This window comes from Mesoplodon bidens (assembly GCF_964165515.1).
Source record: "Mesoplodon bidens genome assembly, chromosome: 19".
Lineage (NCBI taxonomy): Eukaryota > Metazoa > Chordata > Mammalia > Artiodactyla > Ziphiidae > Mesoplodon > Mesoplodon bidens.
The window spans coordinates 44,824,870-44,849,227 of record NC_138179.1 but is presented as its reverse complement, the minus strand read 5'-3'; the positions used below and the strand labels follow the sequence as shown (position 1 = coordinate 44,849,227).

Below are 24,358 nucleotides of genomic sequence, written 5' to 3'. Positions count from 1 at the left end.
GCTATTCTAACAGGCTTAGTTACACTTATCCTCAAATTAGTGCACTTTAAGGATAAGCTTTCTGTATTTAAAAATATTATATTTACCATCTAAATGTCAGACCTCAAACTATAAAACTCTTAGAAGAAAACGCAGGGGAAAAGCTTCATGACATTAGATTTGGCAATGTTTTCTTGGATGTAACACCAAAAGCACAGGCAAAAGTAAAACCATATACACTGATAATAGGTAAACTGGACTACGTTAAAATGTTAAACTTCTGCATATCAAAGGATACAATCAACAGAGTGAAAAGGCAACCTACAGAATGGGAGGAAATATTTGCAAATCATGTATCTGATAAGGTACTAACATCCAGAATATATAAAAAACTCTTACAACCCAACAACAACGAAAACCAAGTAACTGCATTTTAAAATGGGCAAAGGACTTAAACTATTTCTCCAAATATGATATACAAGTAGCCAACAAGCATATGAAAAGATGCTCAACGTCACTAATCATTAGGGAAATGCAAATCAAAACCACAATGAAATACCATCTCACACCCCACACCCATTAAGATTGACACTATTTAAAAAAAAAAAAGAAAGAAAGAAAATAACAAGTACTGGTGAGGATTTGCAGAAATTGGAATCCTTGTGCATTGCTGGTGGGAATGTTAAGTGGTACAGCCATTATGAAAAACAGTATGGCTTTTGAGATTAAAAATAAAATCACTATTTAAGCTAACAATCCCACTTCTGGGTATATACCCAAAAAACTGAAAGCAGGGTCTCGAAGAGATATTTATACACCCATATTCATAGCAGCATTACTCACAATAGCTAAAATGTGGAAGCAACCCAAGTATCCATGGACGGATGAATGGATAAAGAAGATGTGGCATGTATATACAATCGAATATTGTTCAGCCTCAAAAAGGAAGGAAATTCTGACACATGCTACAACACAGATGAACCTTGGAGGACAGTATGTTAAGTGGAATCAGCCAGTCACAGAAGGACAAATCCTGTAGGATTCCATATGAGATTCCTAGAGGAGTCACATTCAGAGACAGACAGGAGAATGGGGGCTGCCAAGGGGAGGGAGAGTCGATGATTAACCGGGACAGAGTTTCAGTTTTGCAAGATGAAAAAGTTGGTTGTACAGCAAGGAGAATGTACTTAACTGAACTCTACAATAAAAATGATTAAGATAAATATTACATGTATTTTACCACAGTCAAAATATTTTTAATTATGTTTATTTTGATACATAAGTTATTTGGGGTGAGTATGTCTAAGTATCAGAAAAATTTTTTTTAATTTTATTGAATTATAGTTGATTTACAATGTGTTAATTTCTGTACAGCAGAGTGATTCAGTTATACATATATATTCTTTTCCACATTCTTTCCCATTATGGTTTATCACAGGATATTAAATATAGTTCCCTGTGCTATACTGTAGGAGCTTGTTGTTTATCAGAAAATGTTTAAAAAGAAACCCAAAATAATGGATAATACTTCTCAAAAGTGTATACTATTAAAAGTATAATAGAATACCTATACTAGTGAAGGTATAAATACACCACTAAAGAATGTCTGTAAAAAATTCTCTAAGGCTCCCCATTTTCTACAAGCCATGTATTCACAGGAAACTGAAGAGACCCTATTTATGAACTTTTAGCTGATACCTCCTCATGGATGTAATCCAGGCCAAAAACAGAGAAAGGCAGAAATATCTCCATCTCTGAAGAATCATAAGAAAATCAGGTCATAATCATGCTCTGTGAATCCCAACATATGAGAATCCCAAATGTGAGCAGGTGTTATTGTGAGGACCTTCAAATCTGACTGCAATTTCCCCTCCATTCTGTGATTCATGCATCCTGGAAACTTCAGGTTTTTAGAGCTTATACTAAACAGAGTATTTCCACAAAGAATGTTTTAAATAAAATTAACAACAAAAAAAAAGAAAAAAATAGAAACCGTATAGCAAAATGACAGGTATAAATTGATAACCACTTCAGATGTGAAAGGACTGAAGCCCTCAAACAAAAGGCAGACGCTGCCAGGCTGGATGTAAAGGCGGGACCATCTGCCATCCCCCTGACACACAGACAAGGGTGCAGGACAACAGTGGCTGTGAGAGGCCTCTTTTTGTAAGGCCCCAGCTTCGAATGGTTTTTACATTTTTAAAGGGTTTAAAAAGAAAAAGGGCCTCCCTGGTGGCGCAGTGGTTGAGAGTCCGCCTGCCGATGCAGGGGATACGGGTTCGTGCCCCGGTCTGGGAGGATCCCATATGCCGCGGAGCGGCTGGGCCCGTGAGCCACGGCCGCTGGGCCTGCGCATCCGGAGCCTGTGCTCCGCAACAGGAGAGGCCACAACAGTGAGAGGCCCGCATACCGCAAAAAGAAAAAAAAAAAAAAAAAAAGAAAAAAACAGGGGACTTCCCTGGTGGTCCAGTGGTAAAGAATCCGCCTTGCAATGCAGGGGACGCGGGTTCGATCCCTGGTCAGGGAACTAAGATCCCACATGCCAGCAGGGCAACTAAGCCCGTGCGCCACTACTACTGAGCTCGCACACCTCAACTAGAGAGCCCGCAAGCTGCAGACCACAGAGCACTCGCCCTGGAACCCGCCACAACTACAGAGGCCGTGTGCCCTGGAGCCCGTGCACCACAATTAGAGAAGAGAAAACCCGCACGCCACAACTAGAGAGAAGCCTGCACACCAGAACGAAGAGCCTGCGCCCAACAAAAGATCCTGCATGCCTCAGCAAAGATCCTGCGTGCCGCAACTAAGACCCGACACAGACAAAAATAAATGAAATAAATAAATAATAAATCTTAGAAAAGAAAAAAACAATAAAATACATGGGACAGTGACCTAAAATGTTTACTCTCTGGCCCTTCAAAGAAAAAGCTTGCCGACCCTTCAGCCATAATAATATCAAATTACACTTTAAGACAAGAAATCTAACGTGAAACAAAAAGGGCCATTTCATAACAATAAAGGGTCAATACATCTGGAAGATACAAAAGTTAGAAATGTAATTGCACCTAAGCAGAGAGTCCCACCCAAAATATGTGAAGGAAACCTGACAGAATTGAAAGAAGAAATAAACATTTCAACAACAGCTGGAGATTTCAATAGCTCAGAACTTTTAGTCTAACACCATGGATGACACAGTTGCAATTTTGGTTTTAAATGTCCTATTGACTGCAACTAACACCCACTGTAAGTTGGGGTTCCGGACGTAGAACCTGAAGAAGCTACTTGGCATTTGTGTCCCTCAGACCATGGCCTGAGCACCGGCAGCCACACCGAGCCTCCCAAGAAAACATAAGCTGTCCTCCCAGAGGGGCTGCCAGAAGCACTGATACCCGCTCTGGGTTACACATTGACCCTCCCCTCTGAAGGGACACGTTTAACTGCTGGAAATGCTAAGACACCCTGAAGCTGCTTCGTGATCACGAAAAAGCTACAGGCCTGCCTGGCTCCAGGAAGGATGGAGAAGACGGCTAAGCGGCCACAGGGATCGGACTCGAGCTGGGATGCCCTGGCCGCAGAGCAGATGAGGCAGATCCCACAGCCTAAGGTCCTCGCCCTCAGGAGGCTACCCGCCCTCCATGACACGGGAAAGTTTCCACACCCAGCAGACTTCACTGAGGTCTCCAGAAGTAAAACTGGAGGTAGACCATTAACCAACACATCAGGCATGAAGACTGGAACTTACGTTACTTCTCAGGAGTTACTTTAAAATGTGAAATCTTCCGAGCTGGGAGGGGAGTTTGAGGAGAATGCATACATATTTATGTACGGCTGAGTCGCTCTGCTGTGCACCCGAAACTATCACAACATTGTTAATCAGCTGGACTCCAGTATGAAATAAAAAGTTCAAATGGTAAAATATATAATATATAGGTATATAAACTGAAAAAAAAAGAAATCTACAATTAGACAATATACTCAAGGCTTACAAGCTCAATTTAATCTCTCCTTTGGGAAAAAATAAGAATTCTTATTTGACAGATAAGGTCATTAGGCAAACATAAAAACACAAAACCTACCCATCCCAATGGTTTATCTTCATGGTAACCAGGTGGTCTATCATTGGTTGTGTGTATTCAGGAAAGCCGGCAATAAACATGCTGGAAAAAACAATATTCAGAGATGGTGAGAATGTGGAGGAACAGGAACTCACACACTACTTATGAGAACATAAAATGGTACGACCACTTTCAAAAACAGTTCGGCAGTTTCTTATAAATATACAGAAATCCCTTTATAAGTATGTATCCAAAAGAAATGAAGATATATACATCCACAAAAAGACTTCTAAACAAATGTTTAAGCAGCTTCATTCATCGCAGCCCAAAACACAAAACAACCTAAATGTCTATAACAGATGGACTAACAGATAAACTGCAGAACAGCCACAGACTCAAGACAGCTCAGCAACAAAGAGGAACAAGCTACCAACACACACAACAAGCATGACTCTCAGAAACCACTGTGCTGAGAGAAAGGAGCCAGGCACAGGCGTCCATTCTTTCTGACTTCACTCGTGTGACATTCTACAAAAGGCATCAGCGAGCTACGGGCGGCGCCTGGAGCCAAGGTGCTGAGCCCTCCATATCTCAGTGACGGCGCTGGTCACCCAGGTGACCTGTACGCTTCATACGAGGACAGCTGAAGGAGCATAATTATGCCTTAAAAGTAAGAGTTACGTCTCCTGAAAATACCACAGGAGAATTAAAAAAATAATCTCCAAGTGGGACGGGGCTTTCTAATTATGACTCAAAACCCAGAAGCCAAAAAAGAAGAGACTGGTACATTCAAACACTCAACCAAAAGAGAAAAATGCTATCAGGAAAAACACACCATAAACAAAATCAAAAATATCTGCAACTGCTATCACAAACAAGAGCCTTCTGTATAATGGAGTTCTTCCAAATCAATAAGAAAATGCCATCACCTAGTAGAAAAATAATTAAAGTTTACAGAAAAGAAAGAAGATGCAGCTCAAACATTCAGCCTTATTCTATGGGAAATGGAAAGGAAACTTTTGTCCATCTGTCAAACTGCCAAAGTCAGAGGGGTTGACAGCTGCTGCTGGAAGGCTCTAGAAGCGTACAGAGACACTGCTGGGGACAGCGTCTTGGCACAGCCTCTAGAGACAGCAAGTGGCACTGCCCAGGAAATTGAAAATGTAATGCCCTTTAGTCTAGCAATTCCACTTCTGTTAATTCACTGAGATATAACCACACAGGTGAGAAGTGATATATACAAGAATATTCATTTCACATCGTTTATAACAGCAAAAGACTGGACAGAAGCCAATGGCCAGGAAGGGAGATCTACAGGTCACACTCCATGTCCAGATATGGAAGGCTCTCCAAGACGCAGGACGTCACAGGCAGCATTCGGTGTATACGTTCTGCTGTATGTAACAGGACACACAGAGCTGCCTCCCTACTGCTAAGAGCTCATCGTTATTACTGCAGGCAGACCTCGTTTTACTGCGCTTCACAGATGCTGCACATTTTACAAATTGATGATTTGTGGCAACACTGCATCGAGCACGTCAGCACCATTTTCCAGCAGCATTTGCTCGCTTTGTGTCTGTGTCACATTCTGGTAATTTTTGCAACATTTCAAACTTTTTCAATATTATTATTATATGTGTTATGGTGATATGTGAACAGTGATTTCTCATGTTACTACTGTGACTCGCTGAAGGCTCAGATGATGGTTAGCACTGCTGAGCAATAAAGCATTTTTAAATTAAGGCATGTACATTGTTTTTTTTTTAGACATAATGCTATTGCACACCTAACAGGCTACAGTACAGTGTTAAGATACCTCTCATACACACTGGGAAACCAAAAAATTTGTGCAACTCACTTTAATGTGATACTCGCTTTATTACGGTGGTCTGGCCCCAAACCCACAATATCCCCAAGGTGTGCCTGTACTTGACCAAGCCTCTGAAGATGAGCACTTCAGGGGTTCCAACCTTGTGCACTGTGTGCCACCGCTCAGCGTGGACAGAAGGAAGCCGACACACCCACAGGCATGATATGAACCAAATCTCTCTAGAAGACACAAGGAACTGGGGCCAACAGGGACCCCCAGGGTAGAACCAGGTGCCTGGAAGGAGAGGTGAGATGCACTGGTTTTCCCTAAACACCCCCTGCACCTTCTGAATTTTATACCACGAACATGTATCACTTATTCCAAAATATGCACTTTTATACTTCATGCCCCTAAAACACCCAATTGCTTACAAATATTGTCTGAACCTGCCACACCATCCACATAACCCCACCATGGACCTGACCACCACCCACGTGTTACACGGAGGCTGAGAGACAGAGTGGATGGCACAGAAGGCCAAGAAGGGAGGATCGGTGTGAGGTCTGGGAGAGTCGAGTCAGGGAAAATCTTTGCTCTGGGCGTGACAGGAAGAAAAGCAGAGGCTTCACCAGCAGCGAGGTGGATTGAGAGCCCCCCTAAAGATGATGAAACCGCTTGAGAGAGAGTCAGAAGAAGAAAACAGAAAAGTGAGGACAGCAGACAAGCTGTTGAAGCTGTCAGAAATGGAGGCAAGACACAATTCCTGGTCCCACATAACCTACAGGCCCCTGGCCCACCCAACAGATAGACCCACCCCAGGCCGGCATCCTGAGCCTCCAAAGCTTCCAGAGACGCAGGCAGAGAAAACAGTGGCCTCAAAGAAAAACAACCAAACAGAGGTCGGCCACCTGAGTTCTAGTCCAAGCTTTGGCACCAACTAGCGGCTGACCTTGGAGAAGATGCACTGCTGGCACTGCCAGCCCAGGCAGCGCTCAGCACTTACTGAGCGCTCAGTCTGCATGGCAGCCAAGTGCAAACCAAGAGGGGCGTCCACCAAAGGGCGGAGGACTGGGGTAGGTGAGCCAAGGAGGATGCACGGCCTGCTGGGGGCCGGGAGGCAGGGTGGTGGTGTGACAAAGAGAAAGCGCTCCATTATGCACTCAGACAAGTGACGGAGGTGGGGTCGTGGAGGCTCTGCAAGTGTACAGGACAGTGAGAGCTAGGCTACGGTGACAGCTGACCGGACAAGCAGAGTGAACGTTTGAGGGCTGTTAGGGATGCAAGAGTGACAAAACTAGGTCACCAACCGGACGTGGGGAATGAGAGAAGGAGAAGCAAAACTGAGCTATGATGTGGATGGCACGCTGTTCACTGAGTTAGGAAATAAGAGAGCAAGTTCACTCTGAGGTTTCCTGAGTCTGAAGAACTCGTGGGACAGGAACGTGCAAAACGACTGGAAAGCAAACTTCTAGAAAGCAAAATGTGACCAAATGCTTCTCCAGAAGGAGGCACAGTGTTGTGGTGCCAGCAATCTGTTAAGGAAATTTACAACTGCAAGAAGACAAACCCATAAACATTGCTCACGACTGCTCGTTATGTCACAGCAGAAAACAGCTGGGCAAATAGAAGCACCACCCATATGCACACATCCAAAGCCAAGGGGCTCGGACGACCACCAGGTGGTGAGTGGGAGACAAGCTGCAGTCCACCCGGTGGACCACTACCGAGCAGCATGGATGAACGATGACATACAGTGACAGGAGCCCGCACACCACGTGACTGTCCTACAAGTTCTAGAAAAGGTCAACTCCAGTGACAGAAGGCAGCTCAGAGGCTGTCAGGACCAGGGCATGAGGGAACTTTCTGGAGCGACAGAAACATTCCCTGTGTTGACTGCAGCAGTGGTTACACATCTGTCAAAACCCACATTTTAAACTAGTGAATTTTACTGTATGTAAATCATGTGTAACGAAATAGGAGAACAAAAATAAAGCTGATTTTTAACAAAGGGTTTTGTCTTAGGAATACACAGGACGCTGAAAGAACAAGCCACGGACCAGGAGAAAACATCTGCAGATAATGGACCTGAGAAAGGATTTGTATCCAGAAAATAGGAAGAATTCTCAAAGTCTCAGTAAGAAGAAAACAACCAACCCAATAGATAAACAGGCAAAAGATTTGTCCAATAAGCCCATGAAAAGATGCTCAATGTCATTAGTCGTTAGGAAAACACAAATTAATGAGCTCCTCCTGCACATCCATCAGAATGGCTACGATTAAAACCACTGACCACACCAAGGGCTAGCAAGGACAGGGTAAAGTGATGCAGCCACTCTGGAAAGCCATCTGGCAGTTTCTTAAAACAATCAGGATCCAGCCACTTCACTCCCAGGTGTTTAACCAGATACAGGAAAGCACCTGCCCACAGACAGACGTGCACACGAAGGTGATCGAAGCCCTAACCTGGAAACCCCCAGACGTCCCTCACAGGGGAAAACGTGGCTCATCACACGCGGGAACTAGGAACGCGTGGGCACTCACGCAGGGAGGACACACCCGAGAGAGCAGGCAGGGCGCAGGCGGCCAGAACAGCACCCAGAGCCCACACCACGCGACTCCATTCACCCAACGACCCAGAGTGACAGGAACAGACTGGCGCCTGGAGAAGGGGCGCCCAGAAATCCTGTGGAGACGGGTCTCTATCTGCATTGTGGTGACGAAGATCTGTGCCCGTCAACACTGATCAGAACCTACACGATAAATACGTTCAATTTCCTGTGTGTCACCAGCACCGTAACAAAGCTCTGAGTCAAAAGTAGAGGTAAGACGATGCTGGTCCCCCCCGCCTGATGGTCTTCGTCCACGTGTTTCAATTCCCATCCGTGTGTCGCACACTCCCGTCTCCAGGAGAATCATCCGCACTTTGGCCCATGTGTCCGCTCAGATGTGCTGTGAGCCCCGTGTGTTCAGTGAATCTGAGCTCCGGACCTTCCCCAAAACCCACAGGCGTTTTCTCCCTCACGGTGCACCCCAACACCTCCACTGTCCTGACCGCACCCACTCTCGCCAGAGGACCCAACCCTGTGCCCTAGCTGTCCCCTGACCATGTCTCACACCTTGTGAGGGGCCCTGACCACCCTCTGATCATCCCCCACCTTGTAAGGGGGCCCTGTCTCCTTGCTTCCAGTTACCAAAACGCAGTCACAGTGGTATATTCAAAATGCAGATCTGACTGTCAAACCTGGTTCCCTGGGCCTCCCAGGTGGTGCAGTGGTTGAGAGTCCGCCTGCCGATGCAGGGGATATGGGTTCGTGCCCCGGTCCGGGAGGATCCCATATGCCGCGGAGCGGCTGGGCCCGTGAGCCATGGCTGCTGAGCCTGCGCATCCAGAGCCTGTGCTCCGCAACGGGAGAGGCCACAACAGTGAGAGGCCCGCGTACCGCAAAAAAAAAAAAACAAAAAAAAAAACCTGGTTCCCTGACCTCAGGACAACCCAAGGCCCCACTTTGGCTCAGAAGCCCCACCGCCCCAGGCTGATTTTGGACCCTTCCCTGAAGGGCTGTCCCCTACCCCACACCAGGCTCCCTGGGCACAGTTCCCTCTGCCACATGCCCCCTTTCCCTCTGCCCTGCCGTCCAGGCTGACAGCAGGACCCTGGGTGTCGGCCCTGCCTTGGGGCAAGGGAAGAGCTCCCCCAAGCGCCCTGTGGTGATGGGGTACAGCCACAGACCCTGGTCCCCATGACTGCTGGACCCCTCCTCACAGACTGCCTCTCATCCACAGAAGTGTGCAGAACCCTCTGTGGAAGACAGACCCTGAGCCAGCCCATCTAAGAAACGCAGACCAGCTCAGAGACCTCAGCCACAAGAAAAGCATGCCAAGGCCAAAAACTACGAGTTCTTTTACCCATGAAACTCGGGCAAAGGTAAGAGATTCCCCACGTAAAATATATGCTCAAATATTAACAATCAAAGGGAACAGAATTAAAATAGGAGAGAACTAATAAGGCATAGAAGACCACTAAATGTTGAGGAAAGGTGGAAAGGATGCTAAAAGTACAGTGTGTTTGGTCAAAGATTATTTCTGTGAAGGAGGCCAAATGCCACATTAAAAAAAACAAAAAAAAAATCTGTCCACGCTGGTTAGGGGGAAATGTAGTTTCTGCATGGTCTGCAGAGCAGGGGTATTAGGGAATCTACCCTTAAGACCCATAATGGTTAACCATTTTAAAAAGCACTGGCGTGTTTCCTGTCCCAATTTAAGGCAAATAAGTTACTTCATAAAATTATGCCCATCTTGTATTAGTGTTGCAATGAGTTAACTAAGACATGTGGACTCACTGCCCCACTACTTACTTACTTAAATTAAGTTTTGATGTGATTTCTGCAAACCACAGTTAGGGATGTTAAATATTTATTCCTTGACCTGATTTCTCAAATACCTCTTTCTTACTCATCTCATAAACAAGCTACAGATAACTTCAACTTGGGAAACACTGCTTTATTGAAACAGAAAAAGAAGGACAGTCACTACCAATCTAAGAATTCATTCTGAGAAACTCCCCAGTAGAGCAGAGGCCATACAGAAAGCAATGCACAGTTTTGGCTGGTGGCAATTCTCTGTGAAAGACCAAGCTCTCAACGAAACAGCTAGTGCAACAGGCTGGTTTAAGAGGAAAATAACCACCACAGCACTGTTCTTGAAAGGCTTAATACCTCTTTAAAACATGAGCACCCTTCTCAGGACCAGATCCTGCACTCCCCTTCTCCAGGCCACCCCTGACCTGCTACTGTCCCTCTGGATTCATTTGCATTTTTCAAAGTTTTATGTAAACAGAATCATACACTATGCACTCTGTCCAATCAATCTGAAACAAAAGTTTCAAAACAAACAGTTTTCAATTCCTTTTTTAACTTTCCACACATGAATTTACTCTTAGTGGACCTTCCAGGCTGAAGAAACCAAATGGTGGAAACCGATCTGTGACTCAAAGAAATCATTATATTTTATGACGAATATTAAAATTTACCTTATAACCAGGAAACAGTTAGATCTGTTACCAACAGTAAAGTAGTCAGCTGTGGTCAAAATATCAATCCCATGAGGGAAAGTGCCCTAATGAAAAAATAAAGTGGAAAAAAAAGAGACAAAAATTATTTTATTGAGTAAAGGCATTTTCAAAGTTTGATAATCATATGCACATATGTTACTTTTATGAACGAAGAAGCATGATATAAACTGAAAGCTGAAACTACACACCACTTAACCGAACTCAACCAAGGACTTCCAAGTCAGGTCACTTTACTAACTGCCTCTCCAAGGCTGGACACTGTGCTAAAATTATTTGAGCCACTTAAAATTTTTTTTCCTAACAATTCAAGCATTTCAACTTTAAAATGTTGTAAGAGCCCTTTCTTTAAACCACACACCATTAAAAGACATCAGGTTTCAGCAGAATTAAAGCTTCCGATTTCATTCAACCCAGGCCCCGGCGGCCAGAAGGACCCCAGAGTCCCCTCGGAAGGGCCGGCACCTGCCTGAGCTACGAATCCTGGACGAGAGCCCACCCCCCACGGCTGGCAGGAGAATGAACAAGACGACTGGGAGGTCACATGTGGGGGCCTGACAGCCAACACCCAGGACCATACACTGAAACAGGGGGTTGGGGAGTTGGGGACAGTCCCCCTTAACACACCCAGGGACACACTCCCAGCCTAGGTCCAGGCCCCGCCCCGAAGTCTGCAAGTTATTATTGATACCACTCTCTGGTAACAATACTTGAAAATCTGAAAACAAGACAAATAGTTTTTTTTTTTTTTTTTTTTTTTGGCTGCGTTGGGTCTTCGTTGCTGCGTGTGGGCTTTCTCTAGCTGCGGCGAGCAGGGGCCACTCTCATTGCGGTGCACAGGTTTCTCATTGCGGTGGCTTCTTTTGTTGCGGAGCATGGTTCCTAGAGTGCGTGGGCTCAATAGTTGTGACACGTGGGCTACAGGGCACATGGGCTTCAGTAGTTGTGGCTCGCGGACTCTAGAGCGCAGGCTCAGTAGTTGTGGCGCACGGGCTTAGCTGCTCCACGGCATGTGGGATCTTCCCAGACCAGGACTCAAACCCTTGTTCCCTGCATTGGCAGGTGGATTCTTAACCTCTGCGCCACCAGGGAAGTCCCCAAATAGTTTTCTAAAAGGACATAAATGACAAACTTTCCACCAAGGAGTGAATGCCTTGCTGTCACCAACCATAGGAGGGTGTGGTGAGGCCTGGGTCCCCAGAGCCCTTCCCCACTCTGAGCAAGCCGTAGACTAGGGACCCACAGACTGCTAACCTCCCACAGCGTCTCGAGGGAGCCCCGCACATGAAGAACTTGGGATCTGACTCCATATTGTCAATGGACCCCAGCGTGTTCGTCACGGACACAATGTCAGGATCAGAGGTGCGGTTCCCAAGCGAACCTAAAAGCCAATCAGTCTCCCGACACAGCTCAGTGCAGGGGATGGCCCCCCACCACCCAAGGGGCAAGCGCGTGCCAGGCTGACTCCTGCTGGACTCCAGTCCACCCCAGACCAGCCTGAGGCCGAGTCAGACAAAGGCCACTGTGGCTGCAGGAGGAGGTAGTGCCCTCTGCTCCACCACCCAAGCCTGCCGCCCCCCGGGCAACGTTCAGATGCCTCCTGACACCCCAAGATCTTCTTGGTCCGGCCACTGCATACCGAAGCGTCACATCTCTGTCCAGACAGCTCATCCCTGCAAGGAGGGACAGAACGGACAGAGGGGGCTGCGTTCCAGCAAATCCCTCCCAAGGTTTCTCTGGGAGCCGGGAGTGGAGACTCAGGACCCCTCGCTCAGGCCTGAGTCCCCGGTGGGCAGGGGTGAGCCTGGACGGAGAGATGGGCCCCCCACCAAATTCCCCCTGCAAATTCCCCCATCGCTGAAGGTGGCCAAAGACAGGGTCTGTGCTCGCACCCGGGAGCCCGGAGGACATCCCACCCCAGGGCCGTGGACAAACACGCCCCCTGCTGCCCCTCACTTGCGCTCCATGCCCTCAGCAAGTCGACCACACGTGGCCGCTAAGAGCCTCGCCCCACGTCTGGGAACGCATGTGCCCTCTCCACACTCCCCTCCCGCGCCCCTATCTCCTTTGGCAGGTTCACATCCTTCTCCTCCTCATTCCTGTCAAGCTGCAGAAGGACATCACCGGGTGCAGGCCCACAGTAAGCACCTCTTAAACGTTGGCATGGCTTCCCCTGGACCACGCAGGCCAGTCTTACCGTAAACACCAGTGCACGGGGAGACGAGGAGGGTAAGGGCACGAGGACCCTAGCTGCTCACCTTCCTTCCCTGACGGACCCCGCAACCTGAGTGGCCCCCATGCTCCGACTGCACAGGGAGCAGTACTGCCCAGCTCCTGACCGCCCTGGTGTCTTTTGGAACCTGGGGTTCTGCCGACAGGGGTGCCGTGGGGGCTGGAGGTGGGCGGGAGACACCTCTTCTCCTGGGCTCTGATTTTCAGGGTGCCCAGTCTCCCCTGGCTCAGCCTCCAGCAGTTCCCTTCTTGACCACAGCCCCCGCCCTCCTCTGCAGGCCCGGATCTTGGCCTGCAGGCCCCTCAACAACCCCACATTTCTCCGTCAGCCTCCCTCGTCCTGCGGGCGGCACTTGCTGCCTTGACACAGCAAAGCCTGTCGCTGCCAGAGGTTGGCATCTCTGTCTAGTGACCCGCTTTCTTCTAAGTTTTCAGGGCTCCAGGTAGACAGGACTAAGGGACACCCGAGGATACTGGGTCTCAGTCACCTCCCAGCCACGGAAGAAAGGCTGTGACCTTACTGGGCTCCTTCCACAGACAAGCACACCCGCAGCATGAGGCAGCACGCCAACAATTTCAAGGTAGCACGAAGTCAAGTTCAAGATGACTGATTTGGTTCCCTCTGTCTTTGGCAATGACTGTGGAATCCGAGACTCCGTTTAGACCCATCTTGGCATCAGTTTAGCCTTAACGCTGCATTCAGAACTGGACACCTCACCTCAAGGCCCCGGCCCCTCCCACACACACGCTCACAGCTCACAGCACAGGCTGCAGAACCTCCAGCTAAGCCGCCCTCCTCTCCGCCCCTTGGCTGCTCTGTCGCCTTCGATGGAAGGTCAGCAGGTCGGCCGCCCTCCACAGACCTGGTCCAGCCTGAAGCCCCGCTGGCTCCTCTCTCTGCTCCACCCTGAGTGCTGGGGGACCCCTCGCCAACACCCAGGCCACGTGGACGGAGGCGCCTCGCCCAGCAGCCCACACTTCCGGGAGAACTTCCCACCGTGCCCCAAACGACACCCCCGTGGAAGCCACAGCTGCAGTATCACCCCCTCTCCCTGGCCTTTGGCAGTCCAGGAAGGGCGAGTGGACCCAGTGCTGGGAATGCAGGCCCCGGTTCAACAGCAAGGCTGGCCCCGCTGTGGGAACCCTGACAGACTCAAGGGCATCCAAGGGGACAGTCCCTGCACGCACGCTTTCCCGCAGATGTCCAGGCAGGAGTCTTGGAATCCCGTGTTTGTCCAAGCCTTCCCTCCTGTGCACGCCCACCTCTCCCATCCTCCCACCTGCTGGGCAGCCACTCTGAGTGGGCTCCCCTTGGTCCTGCAGCCTGACCTCTGCCCCTCAAGGCCCATCACCGCTTGTCCCCAGTATCACCTGCTGATCCCCAGGCCCACAACGCACTCACCTCCAGCCCAGATCTCTCTCCTGGAGCCCTTCTGAGCATAGCTCAGACCTCTCTCCTGGGCTCCCCGGCCACGGGAAACTGACCCTTGAGATGGCTCATTTGCTGCCAGACTGGCCACGTGTGCCAGGGTGGTCATCGTCACACACAGTATGAATGACTTGGGGATAAAGGCCACACCTCCCAGCCCAGGCTGACCGCAATAAGAGGTTCAGGGCCGGGGGCACGATGTCACGTCAGGAGGGGCCGTGGGGCGGCTGGCAGGCGGAAGCTGGCTCCTTCCACACGTGGGACAGGCAGGGGTCACATCTCTGCCCCTGCCCTGCCTGGCTCCTCTGCCCACACCCCTCCAGCGCCCACGGGCAACTGCTGACATCAGAAGGCCCCCGGCAATACACAAGGCACTGATTTCTGACGTGTGTGAAAATTACTTACACATTCAAGTTTCCTGTAAAACAACAACTAATTGTTTAAAACTTGTGTCAACACTCACCTGAGTCACATTATGAGTGAATCTGCGACCGGAAGTCACAGTGTAAAGTACTAGCTTATTCTAGGTAAATTCTTTACCCACATTTGTAGCTTTACTATTTCTACTTCTACATCTACAGGAAGTTTTAGGAATGAAGATTTCTGAAAATAGCCATACCTGTCTTCCCACGTTCTCCTGGAAAGCAGCCTAGGAAGAGAAGCACAAACACGGCAGTGAGTTAGGTGTGTACTCGCTGGACATGAGTGATGGACGCACAGCAAATCCAGTGCAAGACACATGAGCTGTGATGGTTTTTTAAATAAAGGTCCTCACTGCTGGCCACTCAGAGCCTCAAGGGTGGTTTATCTTTCTGTTTTTACGTCCTGGTGTGCTTTAAAACCATGATTTAAGAATTCAAGTTTATAAAATCAGCTTAGCGGCCAATGCTGAGCTTCACACCAAAGCCTAATTCAAGGTCTTAGATACAAAAATAAGAATAGAGTCATATCTATTTGGTTAACTAAAAGCCCAAAACACAAATCATTTTCCTGGGGATGTGTGATGACAGCTCACAGGATGGTGACACTGAGTGCCAGGTCTCCCCATGCTGCCTTCCCCAGGACCTGCCACGGACACGCTCCACGTCCTGCTCACAGGCCCAGAGCTGGGCTGTTCACAAGGTCGAAACATTACCTTAGAATGAGGCATCCTTAGGTGGACCTTCTTGCCACCAGCTAGCAAATGCCCAAGGCGTGCAGCTGCGCACAATGCAACCTCATCGCCACGCGCCTTCCACCAGAGAGACAGGTCAGAGGGCAGAGGGCAGGTGGCTGGTGGCTTCAGGGAGCACCTGGGAAGGGTGATCCTGCCTGCAGACGCAGCCCCAATGCCTGGGGCAGGACCTTCCTGGAAATGAGGCTGTAACCTCTAGGACTTTCATTTCAGCTACAACTTCATCATCCCCTGCGGGGCGCTGGGAGGAGCACATGCAGTTGTGCACAAGGAATCAAGACAACGGAACACAAAGACCCCCACGTGATGTTTAAATGTGCACCCGACGCCTCTGGCAGGTTACAGAGAAAACCAGAAACTTGGTCGTCTCCAAGACCTCGCACTTGGTGGCCCTGGGGAGGCACAGCTGGACTGGCACTTCCCCAAGGGCCCTCATGCAGCTTTCACACTGGGAGCAGGGAGACTCGACTTTTGCTATGTACCATTTTGCACCTTTTGTAATAAATTCATTAAAGGAAATTTAAAAGCAAAAATGAAACCGACCAAAAGTCAATGGAAAAAAGATACAATGCCAATTTACATAACATGCAATATTTAGGAGCACATTTACTATTTTGGTGACATCATTTAAAAGGTAAAAAATAATGAGATTTGCATGAAAAAGCACAAGTCCTAAAATGGTGACACAATGTTGAAAAAAAAGAAATGGGAGGAATGGCTCTACCCAGTATTAGGGTTACTAGAGCGCCATGGTAACCCAGACAAAAAGACAGACACAGATCGATCGGACAGAACAGAGAAAATCTTCAGGATCGAGAGCCAAGCAACGAATTCTCAGATTCTCAGACTTGACACCAGAAATATGACCCATAAAAGAAAAAACTGGTAGGTTGGATCTCATCAAAATTAAAAAAAACTCTTGTGCTCGTGAAAGACCTTGTAAAGAGGATGAACAGACAACCCACAGGCTGGAAGGAAGAACCTACAAACCACTCGCCCAAGAAAGAAAAGACTCCTAAACTCAACAATGAAAACAAACAACCCAGTGAAAAAAGGGCCAGAAGACTTTGCTGGGGCTCAGGGCAGGCCACCCAAGCCACATATTGATATTTTGAATTAAAGTTACCTGAGAAACAGCCAGTAGGAGAAAAATGATATTAAAAACACTCTTGACTTTGAAAGCAGGAATAAATCTCCCATGTGAACGTACCCTCCCCACTCCAGGAGGAGAGAAAGCGTCCTCACCACCAGTTAGGGAAATAAACCTTGTCAGTTCTTCATGAGCCTCTTTGTTAAATCTTCACAAATAACTGTTTCTTTGTCTGAAAATGATATAGAAACAGCCTGCTTTGGTCACTTTGTGGGTCCCATTTTTATGAGACCTCCGTGTATACGAATTACCTTGTTTCTTTTTCTCCTGTTAATCTGTCTCGTGTCAATTTAATTACTAGACCAGCCCAAAATCCACCAAGAAGGGTTGGTGTGGGGGGAGGAATTTCCCCCTCCCCAACAACTTAGACAGACACGTCACCAAAGAGGATACGGGTGGTAAATACAACGTGAAAACCTGCTCAACATCACTAGCATCGCCATCAGAGAAATGCAAGTTAAAGCCACAACGAGCTATCACCACACACCTAATCAGAGTAACTAACGCAAAAATAATGACAACACCAAATGCTGGTGAGGCCACAGAAAAACTGATCACTGACAGAATGATGGAGGGAAGGTACAATGGTGGAGCCCCCCTGGAAAACAGCAGGGCCCTTTCTTACAGAACTAACCATGCAACTACCATATGACCCCAAAATTGTATTCTTGGCATTTATCCCAGAGAAAGAGAAATTGTGTTCACACAAAAACCTGTCCATGAGTGTTTACAGCAGCTTAATTCTTAATGGTCCCAAACCAGAAACAACCCAGAGACCCTACCATACATGAACAATTCAGGCAGCTGTGGCACAGCTGGCCAGGGGACATGACTCGGCCAGGGAAGGGCAGGACGGAGGGGCCGCCAGTACTGCCACAGCCTGGATGGACCCTGGGAATCGTGCTGCAGGAAAGGCAGTCCCAAAGGTCACACCGTGTGAGTCCACGTATATCACATCAAAAAATAATACGGGGTTTAGTACTAAACATCCAATTTGGCGTCCAATGAAAAAGACTGGGACTCGTAGCTACACCCAGGCTTCAAGGACATCTAAGGTCAAGAGAAGTGTGGCTCCCTGGCCCCATTCCCTCCTCCCGAACCTGCCACCAGAAGCCGGTGGCCGCTGGGGAGACACATTTGGGGGCCTGCTGGGCACTTTCTAGCATGTACAACAACTAGCATTGAACAACCACTTAATGGGACATCTTTTCACAAATTCATAAATATATTCACCGTGATTAACCGGGTGGGCCTCCAGTCTGTCACTCTCCGCGACACCCAAGTATGACGGGAAGGCCATCCTCCCAGGGCTGCTGGTGGTGGTGAGAGCCTCCTGGCACCTGACAACCCAGAGAGGTGGTGCCCCCAGGGCACAGGACGGAGAGAGAGGACAGCTCACCACCCTCACTGAGCTCCCACCTCCCAGGCGTTGGGGAAAGAGGCCCGAGGTTGCTGGGCGGGCTCCCAAGGAGAGCACAAAACGTGAGCACAAACAGGAGCCAAAAAGGACGAAAGACGTCTTCACGAGGAAGCAGCTTTGCGGTGAGAGAAATTTCATCCCCAATAATTAGGGACTTGATCCTGACATTTTCAAATGAGCTTCGAACAAAAGCACCTTTCACTGCCTTAGCCTTGCACCACTAGGTAAGCAGGGGTCACTTAGGTGGTGTTTAATGGAAAGAATTTCTGCTGATTTTAAAGGATTTTAATTTTAACTTGAAAAAACAATTATATCTGTTGTTTTATTCCACCTCTTCCCTAGGGAAAAAAGTATCAGTGCTTTGATTTTATTACTGCTTCCCAAAATTAGCTCTTAGGTTCCAATAAACAGAAAAGAAAATATAAATATATATATATATATATATTTTTAGGCCACACTGCACTGCTTGTGGGATCTTAGTTCCCTGACCAGGGATGGAACCCCGGGCCCCCTATAGTGGAAGCACAGAGTCCTAACCACTGGACCGCTAGGGAATTCCCCAAAAGGTAATTTTTAAGGACAGATTTAACAAAAGATTCTTACTGTATTTCAGTGAGTCTTACAATTACTGCCTGAGGGTAAATATCAGGGCACAAATGTGAAGACTTCTCAAAGAATCACCAGGCATCCTACTGATGCTCAAAACGAGAAGAGAAACTGCAGGACACAGATGAGGTCCTGAGCTTTCCTGGGAAACTTTTTCTTGAAACCAGAAAGTTTCAAGGACCCCATGTAATTCAGGGAACAGACAGCAGGCAGGCCATCAGGAGCTGCAAGGGAGCAGGGGGCTCCGTGACCTGATGGAGCCCCTGCATCTGAGGACGGAGGCTGCGCTTCCGTGACACCCCACCAACCAGAAGGCGAGGCTGCAATGCTGATCCCTGACCAGACACTCGTCAAACAGACAGCAGCACCCACTGTGCACACTTGCCCACTCCTGAGCTGTGGACCCTCCAGGCCCCCTCTCCATCCCCACCTGGACGGGGGCAACCCGTCCTGACCCACCATCCACGGGCTATAGCCCACTCCTCGGCTGGGACCCAGAGGGAATGGGCGCCACCCTCCATGGGCCCCCATCCCCTGGGCATCCCTCCTGCTTCACAAGCCAGTGACCACAGCCTCTCCGGGGAGCCGGTCACAGGTCAGAGCCACCCACACCCTCAAGAAAAGGAACAGGACAGGAAAACTTACAGAGGCTGCTCTCCTGCAGTTTACATCTCGGTCAAACACGGCAGCAATCACCAGTGCGCTGTGAGAAAAAGGGAAGGCGATTAATGAAAGGGAATCTGCACAGACGCCTGGGATGCTGACCCCATAGTCTCCCTCCTCCACATGCCCACAAGCCTGTCTGTGGCTCGGGGGCCTTGGCTAAAGAGACGCTCATGGGGCAGCGAGGGTGGCCAACCCCGACTTCATGAGAGCCAGCAGAAGTCACAGGGAGGGTGGCCTCGTGTACGGGCCTCACAGGGCAGGACGAGGACGGCAGGGTCGGGGCAGGATGACAGGTACAAACAGAGAAACATGTGGGTGGCCAGCAGGGCCCAGGGGGCCAGCAGGAGCGATGAGCCCTGCATCTCCCCAGAAACTGTAGGCAAGCACAGAAAGCATCTCTGACGGTCCTGCCCCCACAAGCCAAACCACGACCGAGCTCCGCAAGAAGGAAGTGCCCAGGCTCACACTGTCCACCAGCTTCACTGAAACCTCCCTTCACTACGTGATCACCCTCAACCATCAGGGACAAACCAGAAGGTACTTAAGTGCCCAGTCGGATTTGGCAACAACAGAAAACAAAGTGGGGACAAAGTGCTGTTTCTAAGTGTGACTTGTAAATTTGCATCTCCTATCAGCCCACAGAGGAAATGTTTGAAAAAGGGTTATTCAGACACACAGAGATCACCTGAAAGGGGTGCTGGCCTCCTACCCGACAGCCATTCTGTTTGGTACTGAAGTTGTAGAACCCAATCCTACAAATCTGTCAAAACCCACAGAACTGTTCACGACAAAGAGTGAATTTTCCTGAATGCAAATTAAAAAGAAACTACAGGAAGTGGGGTCCTGCAACAGCAGAGGAAATGTGCCTGCGTTACACAGAGACACTACACTCGATGGACGGGGAGGACACACAGGAACTCCCTCCTCCCGGGCGGGTGTGTTTCTCACGGGGGAGGGTTAGCAGTTCTGAAACAACTGCATGTGGATGCTGCAGAGGAGGGAGCCAGGATGAAGAAGCATTGCTCACAGGAGGCCAGGGGACCTGGCGCTGGGCTGGAATCGCAGGTGTCCACGCAGCTGGCCAGGCTGGAGGTGCAAAGGATACACTGTGGAAATGCGAGTGGAATCCAGGTCTTGGATTCTAAATACTCTCCACTCTGAGGAACACAGACTCCTGGAGGTGGTCGACTCCAGGGCTGGGTTGAGGGGAAAAGAAAAGCCTGGGGCATCCTGTCATGCTAGAAATTGAGAAACCGTTAAAAACAAAGGCGCAAGGGGGCAGGGAACACAGGGCACAGAAGCCAACCTGAAATTGCTCCCAAAAGCCAAAGGCAGAGCAATCTGAGCAACAAAATAACCAACAGTGTTAGAAGATAACCCATGGTCCACACTGACATAAGTAAACAAAGGAGCAAAAAGCAGAGGAGACGTGTTTTCCTATGAAAGAACCACCATTGCTAGCCTAGCGCAGTACCTGATGGGTGCTGGGTGTGAAAACTGGATAGTTACATAGTCTCAAAGTACTCCCAAAATGTTTATTATTTATTTTAAAAAAAACAGTCACCTTACAGACCTCAACTGGCACAGTGAGTTTGGGACGCACCCCAAATGCGACACCAAGAGGGCAGGCACATCGCCAAAGAGCAGCTGCGGTTTAACCACTGGCCCCACACAACGCTCATTCCTCGGTCCCCTTTGTAAGAGGTCGATATTCAGGGAAGCTGGTGAAGGGCTTTTATGGAAACGTCTATTATTTTTGCAATTCCTCTTTAAGCCTAAAGTTAGTTCAAAATTTAAAGTTTTTTTGAAAAGCCACTAAATATCTGAAGATTTTTAAAGATCCAGTACCAGTATTTGGGGTCCTTTTACTAGTTGAAGCTGAAATTAATTTCAGCAAAACTCTATTAACAGAAAGTTATTCCCTTTTCCTCTCTCAACTCTTTATTATATTATAAACTACAGCCAAAATGAGATTTTAAAAAAATACTGGGCTTAACACTAAAGGAAATTCATCAACTTTAGCAGGACCAGTTAAAGATTAATTGATTCCATTTCAACATCATAATTGTTTTTGTTAACAAAATCTGAGAAATCATTAAACTGATCAAGACATTTAATACTGTGATCTTTCAATAACCAAAAATTACACAACTACTGTTCTTTTTTTTTAATTGAAGTATATAGTTGATTTACAATGTTGTGTTACTTTCAAGTGTACAGCAAAGTGATTCAGTTATACATATGTGTGTGTGTGTGTGTGTGTGTGTGTGTCTCTATTCTTTTTCAGATTCTTTTCCCTTATAGGTTATTAAAAAATATTGAGTATAGTTCTCTGTGCTATACAGTAGGTTCTTGCTGTTTATTTTATATATAGTAGTGTGTATAATGCCATTTGCAGCAACATGGATGGACCTAGAGATTACCATACAAAGTAAGCTAAAAACAAATATATGATATTGCTTATATGTGCAATCTAAAAAAAAATCATTCTAGTGAACTTACATACAAAAGAGAAATAGACCCACAGACATATAAAACAAACTTATGGTTACCAAAGGGGAAAGGCGGGGAGGGATAAATCAGGAGTTTGGGATTAACGTATACACACTACTGTTCTTAACAAAAACATGTTTGGTGTTTTATTCTAAATGTATTCTCATCATTGATGGAAATTTAAGTATTATATTTGCATATCAGTAAGAGCCTTTTTTACTTTTATTTTTTATTAATATTTATTTATTTATTTGGTTGTGCTGGGTCTTAGCTGTGGCAGGCGGGCTCCTTAGTTGTCAGGTTGCGTGGCACGCAAACTCTTAGTTGCAGCATGCGTGTGGAATCTAGCTCCCCAATCAGGGATCGAACCCAGGCCCCCTGAGTTGGGAGTGCAGAGTCTTAACCACTGCACCACCAGGGAAGTCCCAATAAGAGCCTTTTTAAAAACTCCATAAGATCATATGTATTCTAGGAAAAGATACTAACCAAGAATTTCTGCTTTCCTTTAACATCTGACACAAGAAAAATGTTGACGTATCTATACTTCCTCTGTACCAAAAGTTCACATTTTACACTGAATTCTTAAAATTTCCTGTCAATCTATTTGTCCTAAATTGCAATTTTTAAATTATGGAACACTGATTAATGAGGAGAGAATGGAAAAAACATAGAGAAGAAACTTAAAATCACCTGCCATCCTAACCCTACAGGCCACCATAACCCCTGTAAGGTCACTACTAAGTTATGCATCAAACCACTCTGACCACCAGGCCTCCCAGCTGTGGACACTCTGGCCCTGCCCAGGGCAGGCTGAGCCCAACTTCAGCCTTGGTGCAGCCGAGACCACTGAGGCAAGTCCAAGTCCCATTCTGTGCCACCGCCGCGCCGTGCAGGTCAGCCTGCGGGGCCTGCTCTGTGGTGCCAAACGGAGACAGCATGGCTTCAAGTCTGTCCGCTTACGCTGTGACTTAGCCAAAACATTAATGAACTCCTGTGCCGAAGGGTCCTTCCCAGCTTTGTCGTGTGTGCTACCTCCTTCCAGCCCCTCCCCTGAACCTCAGTCGGCAGCCGCAGGGAAGGGGCTCTACCTCCTTCACTCTTCCGGCACACGGTCCCCCATAGTTACCTGGCAGTGACGGGGCCCAGGCCAAGCTCGGGTGTCCCCACCACAGGTGACGCCGCTTACGTTCTCCTGTAGACCCCTCTCTGTGTTCAGCCTGAGGTGGGTCTGTGGGCCTCCCGCACCCCCGTGGCAAGGCCCAGCCCACTTGGCTCGGTCCCTGTGGTCACTTGCCACACAGCAATGATTCCTGGAGAGACAGTGTGTCGTGGGAGCCTGGCAGAAACTCCCCTGAATGGCCCGCAGTGGTCTGCCTCTGGGCGCAAGCCTCCTGTCCCGTCACCGTGAACACACCCTGCCTGTGGTCACAGGAGCAGACCCCGAGCTCGCGAGGGCCACAGGGCCAGGCCACCGACTCAGACATGCAGGGTGCGGCTCGACCGAAGGCCAGCTTCTGAAGGGCTTGCGTTGGCTACAGCCTGAGAACCTGACCCTGGGGCACTAGAGACAGGCCCAACCGCCTCCATCAGATTGCTTGTGCATTCACAAGTAAATGGCTTCAAATACTGGCTGCTTTGTCCGTATTTTACCGAACTTCACAGAACACAGTAGGACAAATATAACAGAACCACTTAAAAAGCACAGCTCTTAGTCAAATATAGACTCAAGTTAATTCAACAAATCCACTGTGTATATACCTATGAATGCAACAGGTTTTAAATACTGTTCTGATTTGGACTGAATTTTGAAAATTACTCTAATTTCACACTTTCAGAACAAAACTGGCTTATCTAGAAATACTAGCATGTTTCAAATAAAAGTAGGTATGACAATATTGGTTAAATATAAACATGAGAGCTCCCCCAGGGCCCCCATGTCCCATGTGCTGTGAAGTTTTCCTCAGCAGGATGGGGCTGAACATGAGTCATGTGCTTTCACTTAGAATTTCAGAGCGAGGTGCAGGGGCCAGACTGTAGCCAGCAAGGACCACACCGACCACAGCCACTGGGGTTGGAACACTCTCAGGTATTTTCACCTGTTTGCTTTCGCTGGGAGAGTTCAAGTAATACTTCACCAGGATTTCCCAACACAGAAAGATGCTCTGTGTCAAACAGAAAGGGACTTTCTTGTCCGAGTCAGGGGAGCTGCGTGCCTGGACCTGCTCCGAGCTCCAGGCACCTGGTTTTAGCAGGTACAGCAAAGAGCAGATATCACC

The 24,358-nt window shown here is 48.1% G+C and overlaps 1 protein-coding gene across 1 annotated transcript in view; it reads right to left on the bottom strand.

Moving 5' to 3' along the window:
- Positions 1–24,358, bottom strand: part of TBCD (tubulin folding cofactor D) — a 179,978-nt gene that overhangs the window by 49,269 nt on the left and 106,351 nt on the right. Inside the window, exons 15-18 of the mRNA XM_081220636.1 lie at positions 19,569–19,626; positions 15,193–15,222; positions 10,874–10,959; positions 4,056–4,136 (exon numbers count right to left, since the gene is read on the bottom strand). Coding sequence (XP_081076762.1) covers positions 4,056–4,136; positions 10,874–10,959; positions 15,193–15,222; positions 19,569–19,626 — 255 coding nt within the window. The remainder of the gene's footprint in view (positions 1–4,055; positions 4,137–10,873; positions 10,960–15,192; positions 15,223–19,568; positions 19,627–24,358) is intronic.